This window comes from Arabidopsis thaliana, chromosome 4 (assembly GCF_000001735.4).
Source record: "Arabidopsis thaliana chromosome 4, partial sequence".
Classification (NCBI taxonomy): Eukaryota; Viridiplantae; Streptophyta; class Magnoliopsida; order Brassicales; family Brassicaceae; genus Arabidopsis; species Arabidopsis thaliana.
In genome coordinates, this window is record NC_003075.7 from 12,628,451 (window position 1) to 12,642,822 (window position 14,372).

At 37.7% G+C, this 14,372-nt stretch overlaps 3 protein-coding genes and 1 long non-coding RNA gene across 8 annotated transcripts; all 4 read left to right on the forward strand.

Annotated features, from left to right (window-relative positions):
• The first annotated feature begins 396 nt into the window (after nucleotides 1–396).
• On the forward strand, nucleotides 397–920 carry AT4G07270. The gene is made up of 2 exons (NR_142125.1): nucleotides 397–567; nucleotides 803–920. It is a non-coding gene; the product is annotated as an other RNA (long non-coding RNA).
• Nucleotides 921–1,500: 580 nt separating this feature from the next.
• Nucleotides 1,501–4,682, forward strand: AT4G24430 (Rhamnogalacturonate lyase family protein). 2 transcript variants are annotated; one of them, NM_118576.6, is made up of 13 exons: nucleotides 1,501–1,612; nucleotides 1,703–1,824; nucleotides 1,911–1,970; nucleotides 2,047–2,166; nucleotides 2,242–2,361; nucleotides 2,437–2,749; nucleotides 2,835–2,993; nucleotides 3,076–3,182; nucleotides 3,280–3,370; nucleotides 3,462–3,603; nucleotides 3,707–3,863; nucleotides 3,950–4,066; nucleotides 4,138–4,682. In NM_118576.6, exons 1-13 carry the CDS (start codon nucleotides 1,568–1,570, stop codon nucleotides 4,523–4,525), a joined length of 1,941 nt encoding a protein of 646 aa, NP_567703.4. In that variant the 5' UTR covers nucleotides 1,501–1,567; the 3' UTR covers nucleotides 4,526–4,682. The 2 variants fall into 2 exon arrangements, with proteins under 2 accessions (NP_567703.4, NP_001328675.1); NM_001341672.1 differs by lacking the exons at nucleotides 1,501–1,612; nucleotides 1,703–1,824; nucleotides 1,911–1,970 and having other exon boundaries at nucleotides 1,992–2,166; nucleotides 4,138–4,625.
• Nucleotides 4,683–4,729: 47 nt separating this feature from the next.
• Nucleotides 4,730–6,334, forward strand: AT4G24440 (transcription initiation factor IIA gamma chain / TFIIA-gamma (TFIIA-S)). Of its 2 annotated transcripts, none has more exons than NM_118577.5 (4): nucleotides 4,730–4,878; nucleotides 4,991–5,138; nucleotides 5,238–5,288; nucleotides 5,963–6,334. In NM_118577.5, exons 2-4 carry the CDS (start codon nucleotides 5,010–5,012, stop codon nucleotides 6,101–6,103), a joined length of 321 nt encoding a protein of 106 aa, NP_194175.1. In that variant the 5' UTR covers nucleotides 4,730–4,878; nucleotides 4,991–5,009; the 3' UTR covers nucleotides 6,104–6,334. The 2 variants fall into 2 exon arrangements, with proteins under 2 accessions (NP_194175.1, NP_849434.1); NM_179103.3 differs by having other exon boundaries at nucleotides 4,730–4,839.
• A 276-nt stretch (nucleotides 6,335–6,610) lies between these two features.
• On the forward strand, nucleotides 6,611–14,358 carry PWD (phosphoglucan, water dikinase). Of its 3 annotated transcripts, none has more exons than NM_001341673.1 (33): nucleotides 6,611–6,914; nucleotides 7,030–7,117; nucleotides 7,306–7,364; nucleotides 7,438–7,547; nucleotides 7,624–7,687; nucleotides 7,768–7,859; nucleotides 7,952–8,102; nucleotides 8,197–8,502; nucleotides 8,639–8,749; nucleotides 8,828–8,926; nucleotides 9,032–9,166; nucleotides 9,261–9,349; nucleotides 9,444–9,578; nucleotides 9,656–9,818; nucleotides 9,937–10,026; nucleotides 10,217–10,402; nucleotides 10,631–10,690; nucleotides 10,803–10,847; nucleotides 10,957–11,016; nucleotides 11,115–11,267; nucleotides 11,374–11,457; nucleotides 11,550–11,726; nucleotides 11,814–11,920; nucleotides 12,045–12,258; nucleotides 12,348–12,451; nucleotides 12,533–12,662; nucleotides 12,746–12,871; nucleotides 12,994–13,104; nucleotides 13,190–13,282; nucleotides 13,359–13,532; nucleotides 13,613–13,705; nucleotides 13,786–13,901; nucleotides 13,977–14,347. In NM_001341673.1, exons 3-33 carry the CDS (start codon nucleotides 7,311–7,313, stop codon nucleotides 14,179–14,181), a joined length of 3,837 nt encoding a protein of 1,278 aa, NP_001328878.1. In that variant the 5' UTR covers nucleotides 6,611–6,914; nucleotides 7,030–7,117; nucleotides 7,306–7,310; the 3' UTR covers nucleotides 14,182–14,347. The 3 variants fall into 3 exon arrangements, with proteins under 3 accessions (NP_001328878.1, NP_001328879.1, NP_194176.3); NM_001341674.1 differs by having other exon boundaries at nucleotides 6,624–6,914; nucleotides 7,013–7,117; nucleotides 13,977–14,358; NM_118578.5 differs by lacking the exon at nucleotides 6,611–6,914 and having other exon boundaries at nucleotides 6,924–7,117.
• Nucleotides 14,359–14,372: the final 14 nt, after the last annotated feature.

Here is a 14,372-nt window from a genome sequence, read left to right on the forward strand (position 1 = left end):
AAAAATCCTAAAATCATACTCTTAACATATTGATAAAGGTACCATAAGTCATCACAAGTAATAACAAAAGATCACAACAAATGGCAAAATGTTTAAAAGATCTGAAGAGATGTTTTCATGTCCATGTCCTTCAATCCTCTTTATGATCTGAAAAAATGTATTTTGAAATATGAATTACAAATCTGTTGAGACAAAAACAAACCAAGAAACCATATATACAATGCTCAACTGGGCTGAGAATTTAACTTTTAAAACCAAGAAACCACAAACATACCACACTACCCTTTTAAAAACTATCCTATATGTTAGATGCTTATTGCATAGCCTAATTTTGTTTTCTCATGGTGCAGCAGGTTAGTTTCTTGTGTACCTCTAGATATATATTCTCTTGCTGCCTAGGGTTCCCAAGCTGCCCATTTTTTTTTTTAAACTGTTCCCCAAACACCCATCCAATAAGAAAGGTCTACTTTGTAGCTCAAAGCTATTAGAGTTGTGCTCGCGTCTTGGTTTTACTGTTTTAGTTACCCCATCGATGGTCTAGAATATGCGAGGTGACTCTCATGGAGGTAAAGTGAATTGGTAATTTTGTGAAGCACCCAACATAATGGTAATTCCTTACAAGGTTAATTAAAAGTTTTTTCAGCTTGTTGTTTTGCTAGATTTATTCTAGACCAATGGATCTGCCAATGCAACTTAGGTGATGCTTCCAAGTATACTTGTGTGAGCTTTTTTCGTAAACTAATAATGTAAATGGAAGTGATTTGTTGCAAAGGTGAATAAGTGTTGTTGCCTTAGCAAGAACTAAAGAAGACAGAAACAGGTTTTGAAAGAGAGCCAAGTGTGTGTTTATGGTAGAAAGAGCAAAGTAGACGAAAGGTGTACCTTTTTGACTTCTTGTCACTGATTCTCTCTCACTCATCCATTTCATGCTGCATCAGAAAACAACATAAGGAATGGTTGACGTAACGCCAAGCATTAGGCGTTGCTTATAAATTAATACATTCATTCCATTACTAACGTAATTCAGTAGATTCTGACTACATATGAAGTCAATGTATGTATGTATCTATCTAATTTAGCCAATGTATACTCTCTTTTAAGTACTTTCATAAATATGGATACAACTACTTTTTTTTATACATACATGGACTATATATCAAACAAGTGACCATAAATGATCCTATTCTTTTTAACAAAGTGTGACCATGGTTTTCAATAATATGTGACATGAGAAAAATCTGATTCAAATGAACGATGTTAAACATATTTATTTCACCTTTTCAATTAACTTTGCCGGGGATAGATTTATGGGTAACAAATGTAACTTCTTGCGTGAGAATCCATCAACAAATGGAATAATATGTTGGATATACAGTACTTACCCAAAAAGTAAATAAAAGAAGCTCAAAGCTTAAAGATACCACTTGTCCAATCTTGAAGAAGAATCAAACGATCTCTACAAATTGAAGATGAATCAAACTTATCCACAGATTGTTTCTCTACAAAAGCTTCAACCTCATATCTCTGAAAACAACACAATTAGAAAGAAAGATTGTGAGAGAAAGAGATGTCGAACCAAGATTCTGTTCAGTTGGATGTCCAAGAAAGCCATGTAATATCCCTCTCCCTCACACATAGCTGCTTCATCTATATGTTTTTGTCCATATCACCATATGTATATACATGAATATGGTAAATGCAGGTGGTCATGGGAAATGGTAAAGTGAAAGTGACCATATCAAAACCAGATGGTTTTGTTACCGGAATCTCTTACCAGGGCGTCGACAATCTACTAGAAACTCACAACGAAGATTTCAATCGAGGGTACTTAGTGTAGAATGTTTGCTTATACATGCACCAGTCTATTACTAAACTTATTACAACATATGAAATGTTGTGTCCAAACTCAGGTACTGGGACCTTGTTTGGAGCGATGAAGGGACGCCTGGAACCACAGGGAAATCCGAGCGGTAAGTATAGATCGTTCCATCGAGCTTATAACAGATCAAGTCTTTATATAAATGTTTATAAACTTGGCTGAGGCAGGATCAAAGGCACAAGTTTTGAAGTAGTAGTGGAAAATGAAGAGCTGGTAGAAATTTCCTTCTCAAGGAAATGGGATTCTTCTCTCCAAGACAGTATTGCTCCTATTAATGTTGACAAGAGGTATGTCATTTTAATACAACATGCATTTATGTGTGAGTGTGACAGAGAGTTTGATTTGGATATTGTATCATTCAGGTTCATAATGCGTAAAGATGTAACTGGATTCTACTCATATGCGATATTTGAGCATCTAGCGGAATGGCCAGCTTTTAACTTGCCTCAGACAAGGATTGTCTACAAGCTTCGTAAAGACAAGTAACTAAAGTTCAATATCAATCTTTCCCTTAAAACCAATATTAGTATATACTCATGTGGAAAGAAAACTTGCAGGTTTAAATATATGGCGATTGCTGATAACAGGCAGAGGAAAATGCCACTTCCAGAGGATAGATTGGGGAAAAGAGGAAGACCTTTGGCTTATCCTGAAGCTGTTCTTCTTGTTCATCCTGTTGAAGACGAGTTTAAAGGAGAGGTTGATGACAAGTATGAGTATTCAAGTGAGAACAAAGATCTGAAAGTGCATGGATGGATCTCACATAACTTGGATTTGGGTTGCTGGCAAATCATTCCTAGCAATGAGTTCAGATCAGGTGGCTTGTCCAAACAGAACCTTACTTCTCATGTTGGTCCCATCAGTCTTGCTGTATGTTTCTTTTCTCTCTTCCTCCTTGAAACATGTTCTCTTATCTATGATGATGGGTTCTTACTTAATGATTGTGTAAACACAGATGTTTTTGAGTGCTCACTACGCGGGTGAGGATATGGTGATGAAGGTGAAAGCAGGGGACTCATGGAAGAAAGTGTTTGGTCCTGTCTTTACTTACCTCAATTGCTTGCCTGACAAAACCTCTGACCCTCTTTCGCTATGGCAAGACGCTAAAAACCAGGTTTATCCATTAACCAACCTTCTACCTTTTGTGCATATTATAAAAAACTTATCTAACATTGTAGGAAGTGGTGTTTGATTAGATGTTAACTGAAGTCCAAAGCTGGCCTTACGATTTCCCTGCTTCAGAAGACTTTCCAGTGTCCGATAAGCGCGGTTGCATCAGCGGTAGATTACTAGTATGCGACAAGTAAGCCTCACATTCCACCATTTGCTCTGCTTTTCTTCGTTTTACTATCATTCACTCACCGTTGTTTTCTTATGTTTTTTTGTTAAAATTCCTTCAGATTTCTTAGTGATGATTTTTTACCAGCAAATGGTGCTTTCGTAGGGTTGGCTCCACCAGGAGAGGTTGGATCCTGGCAATTAGAATCTAAGGTCAGCCATGCAAATTATACTCTTAGACCATATAAGAATATACATGTAAACAATGAACTTATGCTTGCATGAATTTAACTTATATACATAGGGATATCAATTCTGGACAGAAGCAGATTCTGATGGTTATTTCGCGATAAATGATATCCGAGAAGGCGAGTATAATCTCAATGGTTATGTGACAGGATGGATAGGAGACTATCAATACGAACAATTGATTAACATTACTGCAGGTTATATTTTCTTTAACTTACAATGTAATCAAGATTTATATTAGGCTGTATCAAGAAGTGCAAGTTAACTTAACATTAGCTACACTCTGCACACAAAAACCAGGCTGCGACATTGACGTTGGCAATATCGTGTATGAACCGCCCCGAGATGGGCCAACAGTGTGGGAAATAGGGATACCTGACCGGTCTGCAGCTGAGTTCTTTGTTCCAGACCCAAATCCCAAATACATCAACAAACTATATATTGGTCATCCTGATAGGTATGTCCATGATCAAAGATATCACAACATTAAGGTTTCAGATTGTTAAAACAGTAGAGAGCTAAAGTATGGTTGTACGTAAGCAGGTTTAGGCAATACGGGCTATGGGAAAGATACACAGAACTATATCCTAAGGAAGATTTGGTGTTCACCATTGGCGTCAGTGATTACAAAAAAGATTGGTTCTTTGCACACGTTACCAGGTAACAAATATTTCACATTTTCTAAGAAGAGTAAAACAAAGAAGCCTCACATTTATTTTAAATGATGATAGGAAAATGGGAGATGATACATATCAGAAAACAACATGGCAAATCAAGTTCAAGCTAGAGAATGTACAGAAAAGTTGCACATACAAAATCCGGATCGCGCTAGCAACTGCAAATGTAGCAGAATTACAGGTGAGGATGAATGATGATGACACAGAAAAGACTACTCCTATATTCACAACGGGTGTAATCGGGCACGATAACGCGATTGCAAGACATGGGATACATGGAATCTATAGGCTTTATAATGTGGATGTACCAAGTGAGAAGCTTGTGGAAGGAGACAACACTTTGTTCTTGACACAAACCATGACCACCACTGGAGCCTTTAATGGTCTCATGTATGACTATATCCGCCTCGAAGGACCTCCTTTAGATTCATACTCTCACTAGGACTTTTAGTCACATTATTGTATACGCAATTTTGTATTGCGGGTTACTTTACTAATAAAAAAAAAGACATTATATGGGCCTTGTGTTGGGCCTTCTTTCTAATCTCAGATTTGACTTTATTACAAACGAAAGGGTAAGAATGTAATTTTTCGCCGACTCGATCTATCGCTGCCTATATATACAGTTACCTGCAAAATCTAGGGTATAAAAGCCCCTAATTTTTTCTCCGCCCAAGAGACAAAAATCCTTCGCAATCGAGCAACGGAAGCTCCTGCATCCACCGTCCAAATCTCTTCTAACGTCGCCGGAGATCGGTAAACCGGTTCTTCATCCCGTATTCATCTCTTATTGAGGTCTTAGATTCATCTAGCACCTTTTTTTTGGCGTCGAAACTTTCAGATTCCCTATTTGTAATTAGTTGCGAATTTTGATTCGACGATTTGTTGCTCGAATTTGAATCAACAGATCGTTGGGGAAGTAGAGAATGGCGACGTTTGAGCTGTACAGGAGATCGACGATCGGGATGTGTCTGACGGAGACTTTGGACGAGATGGTTCAGAGCGGTACGCTGAGCCCTGAGCTAGCTATCCAAGTCCTTGTTCAATTTGACAAGGTTTCAATTTAACTTTTATTTGACTGATCTTGGCGTCTTGATTCGTTTTTGTGGTTTTTTTTTTCTTTCCTCTTTTTGATATCTGTATGCTTGTTGTAGTCCATGACTGAAGCTCTGGAGAGCCAAGTGAAGACCAAGGTGTCCATCAAGGTGATTTTCAGTTCTTTTAATCTCTTAGTCAGCGTAATTGGGTAGAAGAAAATATCCAGTTCGTGAATTGGGTGGAAGACGATTAAGAGTTTCTAAACTATCTTGCTCTATTCGGTTATCGTTAAGAGTTTCTGTGAGTAATGGGTTGAAGCTGGATATCAAATAATTTAGTGTTAAAAAGTTCAACTTGATAGTAAGATGTGGATTCAGTTATCTGCCTGATAAGGTTATTAGATTTGCTAGCACAGGAAATACTAACACTGTCATGGATTCAATCAAGTTCATAGTTTCTTTGGATGTCATATATGAATAATAGGTTGCAGATTCCCATTCCTAGAGTTAAGTGTCAACCTTAGATTAAGCTGTATGGATTTCAGTTATCTGGCTAGGAGCTTATATCTGTTTTACCTCAAGAAATACTTGCAATTTTATGAATACTCTCGAGTGTTGTAGACTCGTAGTTTATTTGTCTGGACGTTGTATGTTCTTTTGGAAGCTGACTGATCAATTGTTTTTGGTGTTCATCACTAATCTGGATAGTCAAAAATTGAGCTTATTCTTTGCTCCGAAGACACTTTTTTTTAAAAAAATCATATCTGGATCTCAAAATAAGAGAAAACTTTGGCAGATGAAACAATCAGATTCTTACTATCGTTTCTTATTTATTATTTCAGGGACACCTGCACACTTACAGGTTCTGTGACAATGTCTGGACCTTCATATTACAGGACGCAATGTTCAAGAGTGACGATCGTCAAGAGAATGTGAGCCGGGTGAAGATAGTGGCATGTGATTCCAAGCTGCTCACACAGTGAGATGCAAATTGTCTGCAGGGAATTTACTTTCCTTTGTACTAGATTTTGAGTTTTTTCACTTTGTAAACTCAGCACTTGCTATATATGTTGAGCACTTGCTATATGTTGAGCTCCATCTGCAGCCATCAATTTAGCCTATATGTAAATTCTCGGCCCAAGGACATAAGGATACATTCTGTTGCTATGAGAAAGTTCTTGAGCTTCATCTTGAGTTTTTTTTTTTTTTTTTTTTTTGTCAAGAGTGTTACTTTTATATATATAAGCCAGTACAAACCGAGTCAGTACAAAAGTGGAGGAAACAACCATGAACAAAAGCATGGACTAAAGCCTAACCTATCAACTATTACAGATATGATTAACAAGAACAAACTTGACAAACACTAGAGAAGGTTAAACTTGTATCATAAACGAAACTAGTCTAAAACAGAATCCAAAAGGTGACCTAATCTGTTCTTATGACCTTTTATCTGTAAAATTCCGAACCACTTGATATTGATTTGGACAAAACTTTGTCTCATGGAACTGATTGGTCTCAAAGCCATTGGTTAATCTTAGACTCTTTCTTTCTCTTGGCTCACTTCACTCTCCTTTTTTTAGGTGAGAGTGAGTTATTATATGTATGTGTCATTTTTGCCTTTTCAGATGCCTTACTTAACCAACGCAGAAGAGAATAGGATTCCTGCAAGATTGTTTCTGTGAGGGTTCTTGTCTGATTCTGGAACTTTGAAGCATAGCGGTTGATGTCCCTTTTTTCTCTCCTCTGTTTCAAAGCCACACGGCACTTTTGGCACCTTTATCCTGTGAGAACCAAGTGAGTATAATCCTTTGGTTTATAATGGAACAGAGTCTTTGCTTTTCTCGAGTTCTCTCTTATGCTGTACCTGTGTAATTGATGCTGTTTACAAAAAGTTTTTTCTTTGATGCAGGAAACTACTTGTGTGTATTTTGAAGAGCTTCTATAGATTTGATACGTTTAACGCATAAAAACAGCTCAAGTTTGTGAAGTGGAACAAGGTAAACATATGGAAATAAGTTGGCTGGACTATACAGTAAATGATGTTGTTGTTACTCCGATTCTGTTCCAAGATGACAGTAATGATCAGTGGTCCATCAACTAGAACTTAAATTTTATTTTTTGGAACTATCTGAGATCCTTCATAAGTTTAGTTGAGGCTCACCTGTTACCTCTTTTTTATGAATAGCTGCCATGGCAACCTCTAAATCCCAACAATTCCAGCTAATTGAAGGGATGGAGCTTCAGGTCTGTTCTTTCTTCTGTCCTCCTGGAATTTAAAATATCAGATTCTGGACTTAATCTTACGTATCGATAATAGATCACCGTCACTGGATTGCCGAATGGGAGCAGTGTAAGAGCTGAGTTTCACCTGAAGAACTGCACTCGCGCATGGATTCTTCATTGGGGTTGTATTTACCAAGGAAATAAGTGAGTAATGGATGATCTATAAGATAGAATTTATACTTCAAAAATATCTGTTTGTTTTGACTTATGTTATCTACAGCCATTGGTATATCCCATCTGAACATTCCTCGAAGCAAGGTGCATTGCAGACTACCTTTGTGAAGGTCCCTTTCATTTCTTGTTTATCTACAAGGTTTTTCTAGAAGTCCATATTTTTCTGCAAAGTGTTTCTTCCCAACTGCAGAGTGGGGATGCATATGTAGTGATCCTTGAGTTGCGGGATCCAAGGGTACGCGCAATTGAATTTGTTTTGAAAGATGGTAGCCATAACAGATGGTGCGTATTTCCTTCTTTTCTATAACAGAGTCATGCTTGTGACTTGTGAGGGATGAACGGGAATGCACCTTGTTGCCTAATGGAAATTTTAGGTTGAGACAGCATAATGGAAACTTCCGTGTTGAGATTCCCTGGAATGATCTGCATGCTCATCATCGGATACCGAAGACTCTGATAGAAAGAAGAGCACATAAGATATGGGACCGGAAGGGACGACCACAAAGCTCTGCACGTGAACAACAGGTAAAAATTGCTTTAATGTGTGCTTTAGATTAGCTCATCTATGTGTTTATGATTTGTAAAGGCTGTCTCTCTTTTCTTGCATGTGTCATTTCAGATAGACTATGACAATGCAGTAAGAGAGCTCCACGCCGAGCTCGCTAGAGGAATATCTTTAGACGAACTTCAGGCTAACTCTACAGTACCAGTGGAGAAAGAAGAAACCAGTGAGCCACATCACACAATGATCCAATCATATCGCCGGAAGCATGATGTTCAGAAATGGTTACAGAAATATACGGAACCAATCAACAGAAGTGGAAGTGTGAAAAGTTCAGCCCTTGCAGAACTCTCCAAGAGATCTGTGGGCCAAGAAAATCTAGTTTCACAGAAAAGCTTTCATGTCAGAAACTACGAGATCACGGTTCGTTTTATTATATTTTTTGTTCAACAAGATTTTGTAAATATTGTTACTCTCCAACAAGATTTTATAATACAACTACTTCGTACAGTCATTTTCATTATTGGTAGTTTTTTAACAACTTCTAGATAATATCTAGGTCCTCCAAAGGGATGTTAAGGGAGATTGTCGCTTATGGATTGCCACGAACATGGCAGGTCCAACAGTTCTCCATTGGGGAGTCGCAAAGTCATCTGCAGGAGAGTGGTTGGTAAGATGTTCTTGCTTCTGTAGATATTCCTTAATAGAATCTTCTCAATCAGAGAATGATTTTTATAACTCTAAATAGATACCACCACCTGACGTGTTACCTGAGAAATCAAAATTTGTTCACGGAGCATGTCAAACACAATTTACCGATATGTCGAGCAGAGAACACTCTTATCAGGTGAAGCAATATTTTTACAAAGATTACCATATTTTGTTGTAAAGTACTTTTATCCTAATTTATCTGAATTTACTAACGCATCAAATCTTTTTCACATTGGAAAAGTTTATTGATATAAATTTAAAACGAGGTGGTTTTGTTGGTATCCAATTTGTAATATGGTCGGGAGGCTACTGGGTGAACAATAACGGAGCCAACTTCGTTGTAAACCTGAAGTCAGCAGACAGTACCAGTGGTAAGGTGAGTAAAGTCATCACACCATCAGTGGAATGGTAATGTTGGAATGCTCTAATCACTAGGGGAGTTCGCTTCTAAACATGCTTATTCTCCTCAGCTTGACGTGGATGAAAAGTATGTTCTCAAATGGTTACTTGATGAAATATCTGAGCGAGAGAAAGAGGCTGAGAGATCATTGATGCACAGGTAAGTCAAAGTATCTAGATCGTTATGAATCTGTATAAACTAGTTTTCCTTTTTAATAATGTCAGTGAAGTTTCTTATAAGCATAGCTTGGCAGGTTCAACATTGCAACAGAGTTGACCGAGCGTTGTAAGGATGAAGGAGAAGGTGGATGTATTGGTATAATGGTGTGGATGAGATTCATGGCCACCAGACATCTCACCTGGAATAAGAACTATAACGTGAAACCTCGGTAGAGCTATTGTTCCATTGGCTACTTTTGATAGTTGATCCTTTTTGTTCTTTCTTTTAATCAGACCTTTTCTGCAGGGAAATTAGTGAAGCACTAGAAAGATTCACCAATTTGATGGAGAAAATATATTTGCAGCAACCAAATAAGAGAGAAATTGTGAGACTAACTATGGCACTTGTGGGTCGTGGAGGTCAAGGTGATGTTGGGCAGAGAATCCGTGACGAAATCCTTGTTATTCAGGTATATAGTTCAAAATCTCTGCAACTAAAACTTTTCCTTGTCTTGTTAGAGTAGTTTGTCTTTGTACTTTCTTTCTTTTTTGTTTTAACATTTTCTTGTCTTTATTATCTTTTGTTAGAGAAATAACCACTGCAAATCCGGCATGATGGAAGAGTGGCACCAAAAGTTGCACAACAACAGTAGCGCAGATGATGTGATAATTTGTGAGGTAAAGATGCTTCCATTTGAAGTAAGATACTCACATTTAGTGATTGGTAAATAAGAGGAAGAATAACATCTCAGATAAAGTTGAAACTCCATTCTAAAACTCGCTACTTCTTAAAAAGCAGCTAACTAGCTAGTTCAGAAGTTTAGTTTCCTGTTGTAAATATCTGATGAGTTTATTTCTTCTGCCATAGGCTCTCTTGAACTATGTGAGATCTGACTTCAGGATCGATGCATACTGGCAAACACTACAGACCAATGGTCTCACAAAAGAAAGGCTTGCAAGTTATGACCGCCCCATAGTATCAGAGCCTCGTTTCAGAAGTGATTCTAAAGAAGGACTCATCCGTGACCTTACAATGTACTTGAAAACATTAAAGGTATACCACTTGCAGCCTAGTTTCGTTTCCTGATCCATTGAAGAATTCTTAGGAGCAAACTGTAATGGTTAGTTAGCTTAGTAATGATGAGAATATTTATACCTCTGGCCTCTATTAGATAATAATTGCTTTGCAATTTCGACCTACATTACAGAACAATATTTTGCTCCATTTTCTACTTTCAGTATCTTGAATTTCTAAACAAACTGTTTGTACCTGCCTCTGTAGGCAGTTCATTCAGGTGCAGACCTTGAGTCTGCTATTGATACGTTCCTTTCTCCATCTAAGGTAATTAGTTCATGATTCAAACCGTCACTTTGATTTTCTTGGGACACATATCATCATCAAGAACGGTATTTATGTTAAGAGTAATACCTCATCCTTTCATTTTCTTTTCCAGGGTCATCATGTCTTTGCTGTCAATGGTTTATCACCAAAATTGCAGGTTCGATTTTCTCATACCATCTTCCTAATAACATATTTTCATACTATTATACATTATATATAAAGACATCAAAATGTCTAACAGAGTGGCAAATTCCATTGTATGGTAGGATCTACTGAATTTAGTTAAGAGGCTTGTTCGCGAAGAGAACACTGAGCCCCTAATAGAGGTTTTAATAGCACATCTTCTTCATATTGCCAGTCTTCTTCCTCTTATTGTTGATTTATTTTATCCTTATGCTTGCTTTGTTTTTATGTACTTCTGCAGAAGTTAGTTGATGCTCGCATTCAGTTACACCCTGCACTACGAGCACCTCGCACGAGGGCAAAAGATTTACTATTTTTGGACATTGCGTTGGAGTCATGTTTTAAAACAACAATAGAGAAGAGACTCATCTCTTTAAACTTCAATAACCCACCGGTAACTGTTATCTCTGTAGTTTTTAACTATTTACTTTCCTTTGTAGCCAAATATTAGTCTTTACACCAAAGAGTAAGGTATGGATTGATCTGCTTTCCGTGAACAGGAAATTATATATGTCATCTGCGTGGTGCTTGAGAATCTGTGCTTATCTATAGTTAACAATGAAGAAATCATATTCTGTACAAAGGCATGTTATTTCTTCTCCCTTCGTTTCTCTTTCAAAGTTTGACTCTCAATGTTCTTGTATGAATATTAATTGTTATTCTCTTTTGCGCCCAGGATTGGTACCGTGTCAGCGAGGCTTACAGACCTCATGATGTTCAGTGGGCATTGCAAACAAAAGCGGTCCTTGACCGTTTACAACTAGTACTTGCTGATAGATGTCAGCATTATTTTACAATAATACAGCCTACTGCAAAATATCTTGGTCAACTGTTACGTGTTGACAAGCATGGGGTACATTGCAGTTAAACTCCAACTTCTTCTTTATGTAAGAAAGTCTAAAAGATATATTTATTCATTTGGGTTTCTTATTTTTTACAGATTGATGTTTTCACTGAAGAGGTTATAAGAGCAGGGCCAGGAGCCGTTTTATCAACTCTTGTAAACAGATTTGATCCTTCTCTAAGGAAAATCGCGAATTTAGGCTGGTAAGATATGTTTTACCATGAATTTGAACTAAAGAACTATATTTAGATTTGTTCCTTGTAGAAGGTGATTACTGAACCCTTTATCGTATTTTTGCTCTAAACCAAAATGGTTCTGGTTGAGAAGTTGGCAGGTTATCAGCTCGGCTGATGCATATGGGTTTGTGGTTTGTGTGAATGAGTTAATTGTTGTTCAGAACAAATTCTACTCGAAGCCAACTGTAATTATTGCAAGTAAAGTCACAGGAGAAGAGGAGATCCCTGCTGGTGTTGTAGCCGTGCTGACTCCTAGTATGATTGATGTCTTGTCTCATGTATCTATTAGAGCAAGAAACAGCAAGGCATGTTATCATCAGACAATGCTGCAAAAAGAAGAACTAGGATCTTCACAATTTTTTCAGGGAACTCATCTTAAGTTCGTCTGATGCAGATATGCTTTGCTACATGCTTCGATCAGAATGTTCTCAGCAATCTGAAGTCGAAGGAAGGGAGAGCAATATCTATTCATACAAAGTCTACTGGTTTAGTTATCAGGTAATCGAACTCTTATTATGTCACTGTTCTTTACGCTTAGAGAAGGAGTTTCTAATAACTCTGAAATTATATCACTTGCAGTGATGGCAACAACTCTGATGTCTCTGTTCGTCATATTTTTATTTCCTCTGTTCCACGGGGAGTGATCTCTAAGGGGAAGAAGTTTTGTGGCCACTATGTGATTTCATCTAAGGAATTCACTGATGAAAGGGTAAATAAGAATCAAATACATGAAGATAAAAGTTTTCATTTTGAGAATACCATTTGGATTTTCATTTCTATGAGATATTTTAGGTTGGCTCAAAATCATACAATATAAAATTTCTACGTGAAAGAGTTCCATCATGGATCAAGATACCTACCTCAGCTGCTCTTCCATTCGGAACATTTGAGAATATACTCTCAGATGATTCCAATAAGGTATAACCTTTAATCATTTGCTTCTTTCTGGAACTCTCTAAAAGTAATCCAAGGGACGGCTCCTCACTGAGCTTGCGATCCAGAAGTCTCTTAAATAGATTTGGTGATCCATCGCTTTTCAGGATGTAGCACGCAGGATTTCTGTCCTTAAAGATTCTCTTAACAGAGGAGACCTGACAAAACTTAAGTCCATTCAAGAAGCTATCTTACAAATGAGTGCTCCAATGGCTCTGGTAATAACTGGGCATATAATTGTCTTTCTTTCTCTCTGTTCATGTTCCATGTGAATCTCATGTTGGGTTTTGAACTCTTTGGTAGAGAAATGAACTGATCACAAAATTGAGAAGTGAAAGAATGCCTTATCTTGGTGATGAATCAGGCTGGAACCGCTCCTGGGTGGCAATTAAGAAGGTAAGAATCTCTTTGAACGTTTGTGTACTTATAGTTAAAGGAACCAAGTGTTTCCCTGATCTCCACATCTGCATAGGTCTGGGCTTCAAAGTGGAACGAGAGAGCTTATGTCAGTTGCAAAAAAAATAAGCTTGATCATGATGCGGTCTGCATGGCTGTGCTGATTCAAGAAGTCATTTGTGGCGATTATGCTTTCGTCATTCACACAAACAATCCGGTCTCTGGTGACTCTTCAGAAATATACACAGAGGTTAAAGAACTATCTCCAGTTTCCACACTTTTGAGTAAATAATATCAATAACTCAGTTATCAAGAAACTGGCGTTCTCAGATTGTGAAGGGTTTGGGAGAGACCTTGGTTGGAGCATATCCAGGACGAGCAATGAGCTTCATCACCAAGAAAACAAACCTCAAGTCTCCAACCGTAAGAAACAAACAGATCCTAGTTGGCTCTTAAGTTGAGTTATATATTAACCGAGTGAGTGGGGAATTTGGGTTGTACAGGTGATCAGTTACCCAAGTAAGAGGATAGGTCTGTATTCTAAACCCTCAATCATATTCAGATCAGATTCAAACAACGAGGATCTCGAAGGCAACGCAGGCGCTGGACTTTACGACAGGTTTGTTTTGTGTGTTTCTCTCTGTTTCCGTCTTTTATTTCGGAACTCAGAAGCTGAAAGGGTTAAGTGCTGCAGTGTGATAATGGATGAAGCAGAGGAAGTAGTGGTGGATTACTCAAGGGAGCCACTAATAATGGACAAATCCTTTCGAGTGCGTCTATTCTCAGCGATTGCAGAAGCTGGAAATGTGATAGAGTCAATCTATGGTTGTCCTCAAGACATTGAAGGTGTTGTCAAAGGTGGACATATCTACATCGTCCAAGCTAGACCCCAAGTTTAAGCTCTCTTTTTCTACTTGTACCATTCCCTAAGTTTTCAATCAAATCTTATAATTACAAGCTAATCTTTTATATGTTTGCTATTACACATGTAATATTTCTACATCATGGCACACTCCTGATACAAACAAACATGATTCAAAGTTTCATAATAAATGATTGTGTGATAAAAATCCAAAACTCGTTTAAACGA

What these genes read in the sequence shown, in the direction of transcription:
- AT4G24430 (NM_118576.6), top strand. Translation starts at nt 1,568, where the DNA reads ATGTCGAACCAAGATTCTGTTCAGTTGGATGTCCAAGAAAGCCAT. An exon ending in TGGATGTCCAAGAAAGCCAT is followed by an intron (nt 1,613 to 1,702) that starts GTAATATCCCTC and finishes TGGTAAATGCAG; the next exon opens with GTGGTCATGGGAAATGGTAA. An exon ending in AACGAAGATTTCAATCGAGG is followed by an intron (nt 1,825 to 1,910) that starts GTACTTAGTGTA and finishes GTCCAAACTCAG; the next exon opens with GTACTGGGACCTTGTTTGGA.
- AT4G24440 (NM_118577.5), top strand. Translation starts at nt 5,010, where the DNA reads ATGGCGACGTTTGAGCTGTACAGGAGATCGACGATCGGGATGTGTCTG. An exon ending in TCCTTGTTCAATTTGACAAG is followed by an intron (nt 5,139 to 5,237) that starts GTTTCAATTTAA and finishes TGCTTGTTGTAG; the next exon opens with TCCATGACTGAAGCTCTGGA. An exon ending in AGACCAAGGTGTCCATCAAG is followed by an intron (nt 5,289 to 5,962) that starts GTGATTTTCAGT and finishes TTATTATTTCAG; the next exon opens with GGACACCTGCACACTTACAG.
- PWD (NM_001341673.1), top strand. Translation starts at nt 7,311, where the DNA reads ATGGCAACCTCTAAATCCCAACAATTCCAGCTAATTGAAGGGATGGAG. An exon ending in CAGACAGTACCAGTGGTAAG is followed by an intron (nt 9,167 to 9,260) that starts GTGAGTAAAGTC and finishes TATTCTCCTCAG; the next exon opens with CTTGACGTGGATGAAAAGTA. An exon ending in CTTCAGAAATATACACAGAG is followed by an intron (nt 13,533 to 13,612) that starts GTTAAAGAACTA and finishes TGGCGTTCTCAG; the next exon opens with ATTGTGAAGGGTTTGGGAGA.